Source organism: Salvelinus alpinus, chromosome 8 (genome assembly GCF_045679555.1).
Source record: "Salvelinus alpinus chromosome 8, SLU_Salpinus.1, whole genome shotgun sequence".
In the NCBI taxonomy this organism is placed as follows: Eukaryota; Metazoa; Chordata; class Actinopteri; order Salmoniformes; family Salmonidae; genus Salvelinus; species Salvelinus alpinus.
The window spans coordinates 57,035,793-57,049,215 of record NC_092093.1 but is presented as its reverse complement, the minus strand read 5'-3'; the positions used below and the strand labels follow the sequence as shown (position 1 = coordinate 57,049,215).

The window sequence follows — 13,423 nt, the reverse complement described above, 5'->3', positions numbered from 1 at the left end:
AGTGTTAACGGAAAGTCTAGAAATGCCACGAAAATATCCTCGTTCCATCATGTCGTCCTCTCATCTACCCCCACCCTCAATGTGTGTGTGTGTGTGTGTGTCTTGGACATGTGAGGGAGGGGTCGTGTTCTTGCTGTGCGCGGAAGGCTGGTTTGTCAGTTCCTTACAGAGACCCCAAGGCAGGCCTGGAGCACTGGTGTTGTAACTCTCTTCAGTACTTCCACTGCTAGAGCCAGCAGGGTACATGTGTACACTGAAAGATTGTCACTTTTAGAGGTTATTAAAGGTTTGAAATCTGTCACAGTCTGAGGTTATGGCCCTTTCAGAGGGCTATAAGATTTACAGAGTTTTGCCTGTATCTGCTCTTAAAAACATTGAATATTTTCTGAAGCCTCCTCACAATCTTTTGCTTCTATTACAACAAGGCCAACACTGATACACAGAAATGTTACGTACCAGGTTTGTTCATCCACCAATCCTTTGTGAAAGCTGAAAGCTGTCTTGTCTCTGGTGTTGGGGAGATGTGAGACAGAGAGGATGCTGGGGTAGGATTTCAATCCATGTCTATCTCCATCCATCTCAGGCTTTTCTCAAATTGTCACACAGCCGCCCCGTGTCTGGGCCCATGTTCGTTCCAGCCCGGCAATCGGAGCCAATACGCAATTTCAACAATCCGTGCTGACAACATGCATGTCTCTGCTCACGAACTATCCCCCTTCATCTTGTGCATCTGTAGATTTAAATATCCAGACAATAACCTTACAGGTCATGAGAAGTAGCGGGGGAGACAGCTCTGCATAGGCCCTACATCCAAGCCAGACAAATCAGTGTAATGGGCGAAGAGATATCACGATTGAGGTATGCGGAAGCCCCTGGAAGCCCCACGGCTGTATGGGTGACCCCACAGTGTATTCTCTTACTAATGTGACCCGGGATTATGTATCACAATCGGCATGAGAAATACTCCCATGGGCTATGGATCATTCCCGGCAACTGGAGATCGTTGTCCTCAACACATCTGTTTACATACAGGATGTGGCAGCTCCAAGGCATTTGGGTGAAGGAGGTGCACTTTAACGCTGCAGGCATGCATTTAGGAAATCCTTACTGGGATAAAAGTGTACGACATTCTGCAATGCACAAACAAATGCACAAAACATGTTTTCTTTTTTTATATCATACCTTGTTCTGTGGCATCTAATCATGTATAACTAATTTGCATCCTGGGACAGCTTTTTTCTCCAAATTAGTTCTAAAAAGAACGTTTGCAATAGCAGATGAAGTGCACATGTAGTGATGGGGACAGGATACGGTGAGGATGTGTACAACGTAATAAACATCAACAAGAATGGTCCATCCAAGGCCCTATTTGCACTAGAACCAATCACAAAGAGGCCCCCGAATGATTCTGCTACAACTAGATGAAGAATGAGACTCAATATTATAGCCCTGACGTTTTACGTGACACTGCATATTGGGTTTATTTATATTGGAATATTGTTTTTATTCAACCTTTATTTTGCTGTAACCTGATAAATTGAATCAGAACACATTCTCATTTACAGAAACGACCTGGGGAAGGCTTAAAGGGGTTCATCAGTGTACTATCTGATCAATTCGATTTCATGTTATTGTGATGCATAACGTGCCGTGTGGGGATATGGTAGAGTTCTACCACAGGCTGTAGCTTATTCTTTTTTCCTGTTTAGAGTAACTGCCCTCCACGTTACCTCAACCTGGATATTCAGATACGTGTGACAACCAGGGAGGTGACTGACGGGAAGTTGTAGCATGCGACACCTCAGCGCAACAGTCACTTCCTATAATGTCATACACACACCTGGCCCTCATAGAGTTAATAAGCAGAGTTTGATTGACATCCGACATTTCATTATGGACGAGTCATAAGGGGACCGAACAAATCGAAACAGACATGACACACAACGGCAGAGCAAGGAGACACTGTGAGACAGACATGCCAGGAGACATGGGGGCAAACTTGCTGCAGGACTTAGGGAAACTAGACCTTCACTGTCATTTTGATTTAATTTTACACAAATCTCATACAACGCATTGAGGAAACAAGCATGTTACTATAAAATGTTGGCCCCTGTATATTTCCCATGTTTTGGTAGATTCAGCTGTAGGAAGGGTTTGAATGGTAGATTCAGCTGTAGAAAGGGTTTGAATGGTAGATTCAGCTGTAGAAAGGGTTTGAATGGTAGATTCAGCTGTAGGATGGGTTTGAATTACAGATTCAGCTGTAGGATGTGTTTGAATTACAGATTCAGCTGTAGGACGGGTTTGAAATACAGATTCAGCTGTAGGAAGGGTTTCAATTACAGATTCAGCTGTAGGATGGGTTTGAATTTGTAACGATTCTCGTCTGCCGAAGGAGAAGAGGACCAAAATGCAGCGTGGTAAGTTTTCGACATAATTTAATAGAAAACTGAACACTACACAAAATAACAACGAGGAGAAAACGAAACAGTTCTGCAAGGTGAACAGACACTAAAACAGAAAATAAACACCCACAACCAAAATGGGGAAAACAGGCTACCTAAGTATGATTCTCAATCAGAGACAAACTACCCACCCCAACTCACGCCCTGACCAACCTAACACAAAGACATAAAAAAGGAACTAAGGTGAGAACGTGACAGAATTATAGATTCAGCTGTAGGAAACTTTTGATTTAGGGGAGTGGCCGAAAGTGCAGAGCACTCCCATAACAAATCGAGGCACCCCTTTAGCCTATAATATTATCATGACATAATAAGAATATTGTTGACACATTGGTTCTATGACATCAGAAGTCTCCGCCCTCTGCCCCGTCTGCCTGTGCTTCTACGTCTGCATGGCTTGCTCTTTAGGGTTTTAGGCTTGGTGTCTGTAAAGCACTTTGAGACAACTGCTGATGTAAAAAGGGCTTTATAAAATACATTTGATTGATTACAATTTGATTATAAGATGGAGCCAAGACATGCTGTATAGTGCCATGTGTAAAGAAAATATCTATGCCGTGCTGGCTTGGGTTGGCATGAAAAGGATCATTGATCAGGCTTGGTGAATTAAAATGAGACAAGTATTTTCTGTAGGATAACATGCACATCCATTACAAAATACACTTTTAATTCATTAAAACTCCTCAGTTAACAGTATACCTTATATTATTAACCAAATACCGTATGATTTGTGAACACGGGCTATCCTTCCAACAATCAAAACTTCTCTTTAATGTGCCTCAGTGGGTTCTCTTTTTTTTGCTATTTTATTCTCCTGAAATATTATTTTTTATTAATCAAGAAACATATAATTTTAGATATTTGAATTAAACAATTAAACATTCTCAATTTGATAATGTATGTGTAGCCTACAATGAAAATGTAAGTGTGTTTTAAATATGTTTTAAAATATTCTGTAACAAAATATTCAGGGAGAAATTAGTCCTATACTATTTTATAGTATAATTGTTTCATCTGGTCATTAAAGTTATTGATCTGATCTGATGCAATGTAACCTAAAAGCTAGCAGGGCTAAAAAGACAATGTAATGAAACGAAATAAAAACCACTTTTCATGTCACCATTGGCTGAATATGTTGTCCATTTGAGTCTAGTGGGCGGCAATGACTAATCTCGACCAATCGTGTTGCCATCCCATTGCCCAGCAGACATATCGCAATGATGGCGTTGAGAGAGCTGTCATCGCTGGAAAAATCTTTAGGATTGAAAAAGCCTAACAAATACAGTACTCAGGGAGACAAGAAGGTGAATTTGCCATCTAATGGTTGCGGTCACAGTTATCTATATGTGCCAAGTATTATAGACCTTACCACATGAACAGTAGGTTAAAAAGAGTAGCGAGCACATGCTACTCTACTGTCCTTAGAAAAGCTAACGTTAGCTAGCTAACAAGATAATGTCCGTAACTTTAGCAACTCTTTTATCTTCTATTTTTAGCGAAGGCAGGTCACTTAGGAACAAAGATGTGTAATAAATGTGTAATAATCATTGTTTCAGATAAAAATGTGTTGTCATTAGCCAGTTAACGTTAAGCTAACATTGAATGAATTTGCCATGTGAATTGCATATTGGATTGTCAACATATCTTGCTGCTACTACTACACGTACTATAGCTAATTTCAGTGAGTGTGCAGTACTAGTTCTGCCTCAACAGCCTTCATTGCAATGCTAGAAACAAACAGACATACTGTACCACATGGGGTAGTGACAGTGCGTGTGTTGTTGTTTAGGAAGCTAGCCAGCTATACAAATGACTTGAGCAAGTATGCAACTAGCGCTTAAATAGTGTCTCTAACAGGATGTTGACAACTAGTTACAGGGTTGTCGTTTTATTTCATGTGTCCATAATTCCTATCAGGCTCTTAGTGTGCCCAATAATGTTTGTACAATGTTTTGTGCTGCTGTCATGTTTTGTTGTTTTGTTGTGTTGCTACCATGTTATGTTATTGTATTAGGTCTCTCTTTATGTAGTGTCGTGGTGTCTCGCTTGTCGTGATGTGTGTTTTGTCCTATTACATTTTTAATCCCCCGTCCCCGCAGGAGGCCTTTTGGTAGGCCATCATTGTAAATACGAATTTGTTCTTAACTGACTTGCCTAGTTAAATAAAGGTATACATTTTTTTTAAATGTGTAATGCACACATTCTTTTTCTCTCCCACCCAGGTACCCGTGCTCCACAGTAATAATGGCCCAGCTCTGGTCGGCTTGGTGACCATCGCCACTCACCTGGTCCAAGAGGCCAAACGGCCCGAGTTACTGGGTGGGTCAGCAGAACACAAGGCTGTAGTGCAGCAGTGGCTGGAGTACAGGCTCACCAAAGTGGATGGATGCCACAAAGACAATATCAAGACCATACTGAAGGTAGAGACCCAGAAACAATAGTGAAGATTCTTCAGTATTAGAAAGTCAAAACATTTTAAATATCTTCCTCTTGCAAGTTAGTCAGTTTTATTGTAGTCTCTTGTCAAATGAAAATGTGTACCACTACCCACTGTTTTTCATGAGAAGTCCCTTCTACCCTTGTGGGATAGAGGGGCTTGGTGAGCTGTGTACGGAGAGGGTCTAACAGGACCTTGGAGAAGCCCCTTGTCACGATCGTGTGGAGGAGAGACGGACCAAGGCGCAGCGGGATATGAATACATCTTCTTTTATTAGAACCACGAAGATGAACACGAAACGAAACACTTATACAAACTATACAAAACAACAAACGACCGTGAAGCTATAAACGTAGTGCACACACACAGGCTACAAACGTTCAACATAGACAATTACCCACAAACACCTAAAGCCTATGGCTACCTTAAATATGGCTCCCAATCAGAGACAACAATAACCAGCTGTCTCTGATTGAGAACCAAATCAGGCAACCATAGACTTTCCTAAACACCTACACTCAACCATAGACATACCTAGACACATACACTCAACACAAACCCATACACTACAACCAACACCCCCTATACCATATAATCACCCAAAACACACACATACCCCATGTCACACCCTGACCTAACTAAAATAATAAAGAAAACAAATAATACTAAGGCCAGGGCGTGACACCCCTGAGCAAAACTCTCCAATGTTCTGCCAGCAGGGGCCAGACTGACAGTGTGTGTGGCTCATTAATGCGAGGCGACATGAATCAAGACTGATGTATGGCCCTTCAGTGACATGGCCGAGACAGGCAAAGCAGTGTACAACAGTAAAAGTCTTTAATGGGGGCCGCTGTGGCTGTCGACAGCGTGAAAGAGATATGAAGCCATCGATTGGCTGGACAGGCGCCTCTCGCCACTTTTAAATCTTCCTGCGTGTGTGTCACACGTTGTAGTTTATCTGATGATGCATAATGTTAGATCTGATTTCAATAGTTACTCTGATACTACGGTACGGTATTGTGATACTACGGTGCCGGTATGGCGATACTACGGTGCCTGGCGATACTACGGTGCCTGGCGTTACTACGGTGCCTGGCGATACTACAGTGCAGGTATGGCGATACTACGGTGCCTGGCGTTACTACGGTGCCTGGCGATACTACGGTGCCGGTATTGCATTACTACGGTGCCTGGCGATACCACGGTGCCGGTATTGCATTACTACGGTGCCTGGCGATACCACGGTGCCGGTATTGCATTACTACGGTGCCTGGCGATACTACGGTGCCGGTATTGCGTTACTACGGTGCCTGGCGATACCACGGTGCCGGTATTGCGTTACTACGGTGCCTGGCGATACTACGGTGCCGGTATTGCATTACTACGGTGCCTGGCGATACCACGGTGCCGGTATGGCGATACTACGGTGCCTGGCGATACTGCGGTGCCGGTATTGCATTACTACGGTGCCTGGCGATACCACGGTGCCGGTATTGCATTACTACGGTGCCTGGCGATACTACGGTGCCTGGCGTTACTACGGTGCCTGGCGATACTACGGTGCCGCTATTGCATTACTACGGTGCCTGGCGATACTACGGTGCCTGGCGTTACTACGGTGCCTGGCGATACCACGGTGCCGGTATGGCGATACTATGGTGCCTGATTTTGTATGGCAAAAAAAGAACACGAATTAGACTAAACTCCTATCGTCCTATAAAAAAACAACTTTATGTAAAGTTGGCCAGACTGACAGTGTGGATAGCTTGCAACAACAAAAAACTAAGGAATATTACTCTAGGTGAAAACATGATGCTGTTTGTTTCTACCATTGGGACTGTTTTCCCTTTCATCACTATGGCAGATATGGTCATGGTGCTATAACCCACAGCCTTTCAGCAGCAGGGAGGTCTAGTGGCCCCAGTGACTGCAGCGATATCAGAACTCTCGGGCAGAATGTGGTTAGGGTGGAGGAGCAGAGCCCAGGTTCTGATGTCCATGTGGGGGTGATGGTGGAGATGGGGGTGGGGGGTAGTCTCTTGTCCGCCTGCGCCTCCAGCTTTAGGGAAGGCAGGGATCTGATTGTGGCGGAGGAGTCTGTCTTCATGCCTTGCTTGGCAGCACACACTGCACAATAACTCCATTAGCCCTCAAGACGCTGTATGTGCAGTGTAAGTGCTAAAGATGGTCCCATCCCTTGGGACCTGCATAACCACACACACACAGCCTCCTTGCTCAGCCCATCCACAGCCTGGGTTTGGGGAAGGTTCATTAGATTTGCAGGCGCCCGTGTAAGTTGGGAAAGGAGTGAGCCACTTGTAAGGCACCTGCGCTAGCCGGAGTGGCCAGAGTTGTGGGGATGGCATGCCACGGCAGGCTGATATTCCCCCTCGGGTTGTGCATTGTTCACGTACAGATACCGAGCTCTCCACCCGTACGTCCCAGATATATAGGTTCAATAAATCTCAGGCCTGAGTTGGCTCCACCGGCCACAGCTTTCGTCTTGTATTTCAACTCTCTTGACTATTGAAGAAGTGTATTTGGATATTTTGTCTTTTACTGTGTATAAGTCATTATCACACCTATCACGCTGGGAAAGTATTGTTATTGAGACGTGTCGGGACGTTCTCACTCCTGCTTTTACTGTTCAAATACATGTTATGTGGTTGATGAACTTTGTTGGTTACCTTTTATTGAATCTAATGTCTAATTAGGTGATTATGATAAAGAAATACTAAGTTAATGTCATGAGTTACATTGTAGTAATTATGTGACCTGCAGTGTTCAAGATGTTTATAGGTGTTTGTCTCTATTGAGGATCTGTGAAATTCTTTTTTTTTCTTTTTTTTTTTTAATCAAGCAATTCTGATGAACTTAATGATGAAATGTTTATTTTATTTATTTTCTCATGCAGGACCTCAACAGCTATCTAGAAGACAAGGTTTACCTGGCAGGAAATGAGTTCACCCTCGCCGACACACTCATGTACTACGGAATCCATCACATCATCGTAAGTCGTAAGTCGTAAGCGTCCAATAACCAAACAGAGCCGACTTCAGAGTTGAAGTTAAAAGGCGTTTTGTCAAACGGAGCTCACAATTAAGAGTCATACGGTTAAAGGGCATGGGACAGAGAACTTGACACAAGCCCCCCAAAAAATAAAAAGAGGCCCAAAGTGATGTCTATAGTTCAGGCCAAGGAAGAAGTTTGTCGGCCCCGGAGGCTGACGGAGAGAGACGGGATCACATGTTGAGAAATGTCAGCGGTGGTGGCAGAGATGGATCCTTGCCACCAGACACAAGGGAGTCAGTTTAGTTTTTATCATGGCGGTTAACCTCAGGACAGAGGTCACTCAGCAGTCTAGGTCCTCATTGTATTTGTTAGATGTACAGTCATGGTAGGGCTATCGTAGCGACTGAATCCAACTGGTATGATTCTAGACTCTGTTTCAGGGACGGTATAGCTAGCTAAGACCAGGTTTGGGCAGCCTCACAATGAACCTGAAATAGGATGGTCTAATAGGTTCACTTTAGTAAGGCATTATTATTGTGTTCAGCTAAACAATGACTTGTTTTTTGGGGAAAGAGATGTGAGTTAGTAACAAGCAGAGTTGCTGCGTTAGTTTGGGTATTAGCTAGCTAGCCAGCAATATGCATTTGCAAAATAATGGTGGTTCAAAACATTGCTAGACATTTTCTTTCCTTGCTGCCTTGTAGTGTCACAGTAGCGTCATTCTCAACCTTTTAGCAATGGCAAATGGAAATACTGTTAGGAGAGATGGCGACCCGAACACTTTCCCAGAAGTGTATTGGTCCACTTTTTGGACAGTGTGCAGATCTCCATCTCTGCTAACAGTGTTTAATTTGCCCTTGCTAAAAGGTATTCTAATTTTGAAAGCTACACACCTGTAACAAACACTCTTTCATATAAAGGACCTTTTTAAAGAGCACAGACGGGACCACCCATTTAAATGAAACAATGGCAGATTTGTACAGTGTAGTTTGGAGCATCAGTGGAAACAAGGAATGTCTCCCCCTCTCTCCCAGGTGGACCTGGCCATCCAGGAGAAGGAGAAGCACATGAATCTGACGCGGTGGTTTGACCACGTGCAGCACCACACCGGTGTCCGGCACCACCTACCCCCGGTGGTGGTCCTGAGGAACAGAGTGTACACCAGCAGCCACCACTGAGGTCTTAGGCTGGCTGCCAGGATGGCCGAGGGCCGGCGTGAGGAGTACACAGGCGTGTGCTGACGTCTCAACCTACCTAACACCACTGTGGCCTCCTCCCTCCTTTGCCTTGGAGACATGTGGTTATTTTTCCCTCTGAAACCCCAGGCGAATAACACATGCAATGGAGAAATGATCACAAAGAGATGGATGGTTTGTTTTTGTGTGAGTTGGTTGTTGGGAGTCTGTGTTTTGACTAGTCGTCAGGGTCAATGTGCAGGGATAGTCTGAAACGGCCTGAGAACATTCTTACTGATGCCTCTCTCCTAACCTGAGCCTTGAATGTGATAAAGTATTATTAAAAATTACAATTGACTTATTCCTTTGCTATGTCCATTTTAAAGAAATCCCTGCTATTGCGTTTTCAATGTATTAACATTTTCCTCAAACAAAACTAAATATGTCCAGTCCGCCCAACTGTGTGTTCAGCTATGTAATCATCATCCTCCACAGTTGTCCAGTCCACTATCAACTTTCCGCCCTCATGAATTTAGTCTTGTTTCTCAAGCTGCTGCCTCTGCTGTTCCACCAGCAGTGTGGGCAGCAGCCTCTAGCTCAGTCACTCAAATCGGTCCGTGTGTTGACGCTGAGGGGGCAGAGTGCAGACTACCAGCTGCCATAGAGGCTCCAGTGCGCCTCTGTCCAACGTCAGAGCCCTGGGTGACAGCCACGCATTGTCATTTTACCCTCTTACCAGGGGGCGGGAAATCCTTTTGTGACAACATCCGAGCGACAATACACACTCAAACCACTCACACAAGCAGACTGGATTTAGCCATTAGCTCTGTCAGCAGTGAAAATCACAGCTAATATACACTACATGATCAAAAGTATGTGGACACCCGCTTGTCGAACATCTCATTCCAAAATCATAGGCATTGATATGGAGTTGGTTCCCCCTTTGCTGCTATAACAGCCTCCACTCTTCTGGGAAGGCTTTCCACTAGATGTTGAAACATTGCTGTGGGGACTTGCTTCCATTCAGCCACAAGAGCATTGGTGAGGTCGGGCACTGATGTGGGGCAATTAGGCCTGGTTCACAGTTGTTCCAATTCATCCCAAAGGTGTTCGATGGAGTTGAGGTCAGGGTTCTGTGCAGGCCAGTAAAGTTCTTCCACATCGATCTCGACAAACCAGTTCTTTATGGACCTCGCTTTGTGCATGGGGTTATTGTCATGCTGAAACACAAAAGGGCCTTTCCCAAACTGTTGCCACAAAGCTAGAATATAATTGTATGCTGTAGCGTTAAGATTCCTCTTCACTGGAACTAAGGGGCCCGGACCATGAAAAACAGCCCCAGACCATTATTCCTCCTCCACCAAACTTTACAGTTGGCACTATGCATTGGGGCAGGTAGCGTTCTCCTGGCATCCGCCAAACCCAGATTCATCCATCGGTCTCCCAGATGGTGAAGTGTGATTCATCACTGCTCCAGATTCCAATGGCGGTGAGCTTTACACCACTCCAGCCGACACTTGGCATTGTGCATGGAAACCCATTTCATTAAGCTCCCGACGAACAGTTCTAGTGCTGACGTTGCTTCCAGAGTCCGTTTGGAACTCAGTGGTGAGTGTTGTATCCGAGGACAGACGATTTGTATGTGCTTCAGCACTCGGCGGTCTCGTTTTGTGAGCTTGTGTGGCCTGCCACTTTGTGGTTGAGCCGTTGTTGCTCTGAGACGCTTCCACTTCACAATAACAGCACTTACAGTTCACCGGGGCAGCACTAGCAGGTTATGTTGGAAAGGTGGCATCCTTTGACGGTACCACATTGAAAGTCTCTGAGCTCTTCAGGAAGGCCATTCTACTGCCAATGTTTGTCTATGGAGATTGCATGACTGTGCTCGATTTTATACACCTGTCAGCAACGGGTGTGGCCGAAATAGCCAAATCCACTCATTTTAAAGGATGTCCACATACTTGTGTGTGTATATCTTGGATTTAATCACAGAGTTTGCACAACAAAATAGTTGTAGACTTTCTTAATTTTGGTAACTTAATCCAGTGTATCAAACTGCTAACTGGTTTGAGTTGTTTCACTTTCACCCTGGCATCCGCCAAACTGTCATGTAGGCCCTGTTTACCCTTCTCCAGGTTTTATATGATCATCTTCCCTATAAGCCTTCCTTATAACATGTATACTGCTTTTAATGCTATGGTTTGTGTTATTGAAGTCTACAGAAGGTTGTCCTGTGCCAATAAAAAAAACTAAGGGAAGCAAAGAGGACAGTTGTCTCATCTGGTTCTTTTAATCAATTCGTTTTTCACATTTTGTATGTCCATCGAAACACATTCGTTTTTGAAAATTTGGTGGTTCCGTACATCATCGAACAAAGTGCTGTGTGTTCCCGGAAAGTGTAAACTTGTGAAAGCAAACAAATCCCGCAGTCATTTGAGCAGGCCTTGTGACTAGATTAGGAAGAACATTGCACTACTAGACTATAATAGAACCACTGTCCTGTTGTTTATTTCAGTCCCATTTAGATATCATCACTGCTGCTTTTATCTTTGACCTGTCGCCAAGATTGAGGAGACTGAACTTAAGACTTCAGTTTTATGAGTGTATTCACTTGAAATTAGTCTTTCTGAAGTTTTGTGTGCTGACTAATGCTGTAATGTAAAAATGGCAGTGGCATAAGGTCTTCCAGCTTTGCAGCTGATGATCAAACCAAAGTCCAAACAACCCCAGACATGAAGCCACAGTGGGTATCCCAGACAGCCCAATTAGTAGGACCCTCTCCTAGTCATCTGAAGACTGAGGTGCACCTCTCTACAGGGGTGGACTGCCACAATGAGCTCACATTTAGATATTTCCCTCCTGGCAGCGGAGGCAGCCTTCATTTCTCCCACCCCCTGGTCGGTGATAGTTCAGGGGTCAATTGGCCCGGTGGATCAGCAGGGTTCACTGGTGATTTCAGCTCTCACCAGGAGTCCATCTCTCAGTGTGTGGTCCGGACCAGACGCCACCTATCACTCGCTCGTCTTCACTGCCACAGGGGGTTTCATTGTGGGAACGGCATGGGGACAGAGTTCAGGGCCAGGTGGGGTAAAGTGCTACGGACAACTATCTGAAGGACGACACCTCTGTTGGGAATCAACTTTTAAACTAGGTAGGAATGCCACGGTCCACAGGTCAGGAAGTAAATGGTGCCATGCAGCACTTGTAAAAAAAAAAGGGAAGTGCTTTCCCACAGATTCAGGCGGTTTCCAGTAGTAGGTTCCTTAGTACCATCTCCCTAATGTGCGGCAAACGTGTGGAGTATTCACGTGGCATAACGCCCCACGGTGTTAGTTAGAGTGCCATGTCTGCACAGAAAAAAACCTTTGTTAAGTCTCGTTAACGAGATCGAGAGAGCGGCGCATCCGACGGGACATGTATCTGGCAAAACAGCATTCCCTGATTGATTCAATGAAACAATCAACACTGTGTGGGGGCGGGTTAGCATGTCATAAGCGCTTTTGACAGGCCTTGCCTTATCATCCCCTTACAGATAGTGACAATTCTACCATGCACCCATAAAGATGGCATCTGATTGTCAATTGCTATTACACGAGTGCAGAGGCGAGGATCAGGCTGCTGGGGGGGGGTGGGCAATGTTCTCTATACACACTTTAGTGCTGTCATTGGTTCAGACTTCCATTGCTTGAAGGCAAGTTGGGAAAGACATTTTGCTCTAGTTTCCTCTCCTCTTTAAAGGTACAGAGAATCTTATGAGATTGTTGAGTGAGCAAGGGTTACATTCCAAGGGTGAATCAATTAAATTTGGTTAAACCAACGTGGAATAGATGTTGAATTGACGTCGGTGCCCAGTTGGTCTGTTGACAGTGTATTATCTTTATCTCCAGACAGCTTCTGTATTAGAAACAGAGTCTTAATGCAGCTTCTGTATTAGAAACATAGAGTCTTAATGCAGCTTCTGTATTAGAAACATAGAATCAATGCAGCTTCTGTATTAGAAACATAGAGTCTTAATGCAGCTTCTGTATTAGAAACATAGAGTCTTAATGCAGCTTCTGTATTAGAAACATAGAGTCTTAATGCAGCTTCTGTATTAGAAACATAGAGTCTTAATGCAGCTTCTGTATTAGAAACATAGAGTCTTAATGCAGCTTCTGTATTAGAAACATAGAGTCTTAATGCAGCTTCTGTATTAGAAACATAGAGTCTTAATGCAGCTTCTGTATTAGAAACAGAGTCTTAATGCAGCTTCTGTATTAGAAACATAGAGTCTTAATGCAGCTTCTGTATTAGAAACAGAGTCTTAATGCAGCTTCTGTATTAGAAACATAGAG

At 44.2% G+C, this 13,423-nt stretch overlaps 1 protein-coding gene across 2 annotated transcripts; it reads left to right on the top strand.

Moving 5' to 3' along the window:
* The first annotated feature begins 3,645 nt into the window (after positions 1-3,645).
* LOC139583329 (eukaryotic translation elongation factor 1 epsilon-1-like) lies at positions 3,646-11,355 on the top strand. Of its 2 annotated transcripts, none has more exons than XM_071414287.1 (4): positions 3,646-3,769; positions 4,688-4,885; positions 7,817-7,912; positions 8,949-11,355. In XM_071414287.1, the coding sequence occupies exons 1-4, from the start codon at positions 3,683-3,685 to the stop codon at positions 9,090-9,092; spliced, it is 525 nt and encodes a 174-aa protein (XP_071270388.1). In that variant the 5' UTR covers positions 3,646-3,682; the 3' UTR covers positions 9,093-11,355. The 2 variants fall into 2 exon arrangements, with proteins under 2 accessions (XP_071270388.1, XP_071270389.1); XM_071414288.1 differs by having other exon boundaries at positions 3,659-3,769; positions 7,817-7,919; positions 8,949-9,450.
* The last annotated feature ends 2,068 nt before the right edge of the window (positions 11,356-13,423 follow it).

Coding starts and splice junctions, on each gene's coding strand:
- LOC139583329 (XM_071414287.1), top strand. CDS start 3,683: ATGATGGCGTTGAGAGAGCTGTCATCGCTGGAAAAATCTTTAGGATTG. Junction 3,770..4,687: donor GTACTCAGGGAGACAAGAAG/GTGAATTTGCCA, acceptor TCTCCCACCCAG/GTACCCGTGCTCCACAGTAA. Junction 7,913..8,948: donor ACGGAATCCATCACATCATC/GTAAGTCGTAAG, acceptor CCTCTCTCCCAG/GTGGACCTGGCCATCCAGGA.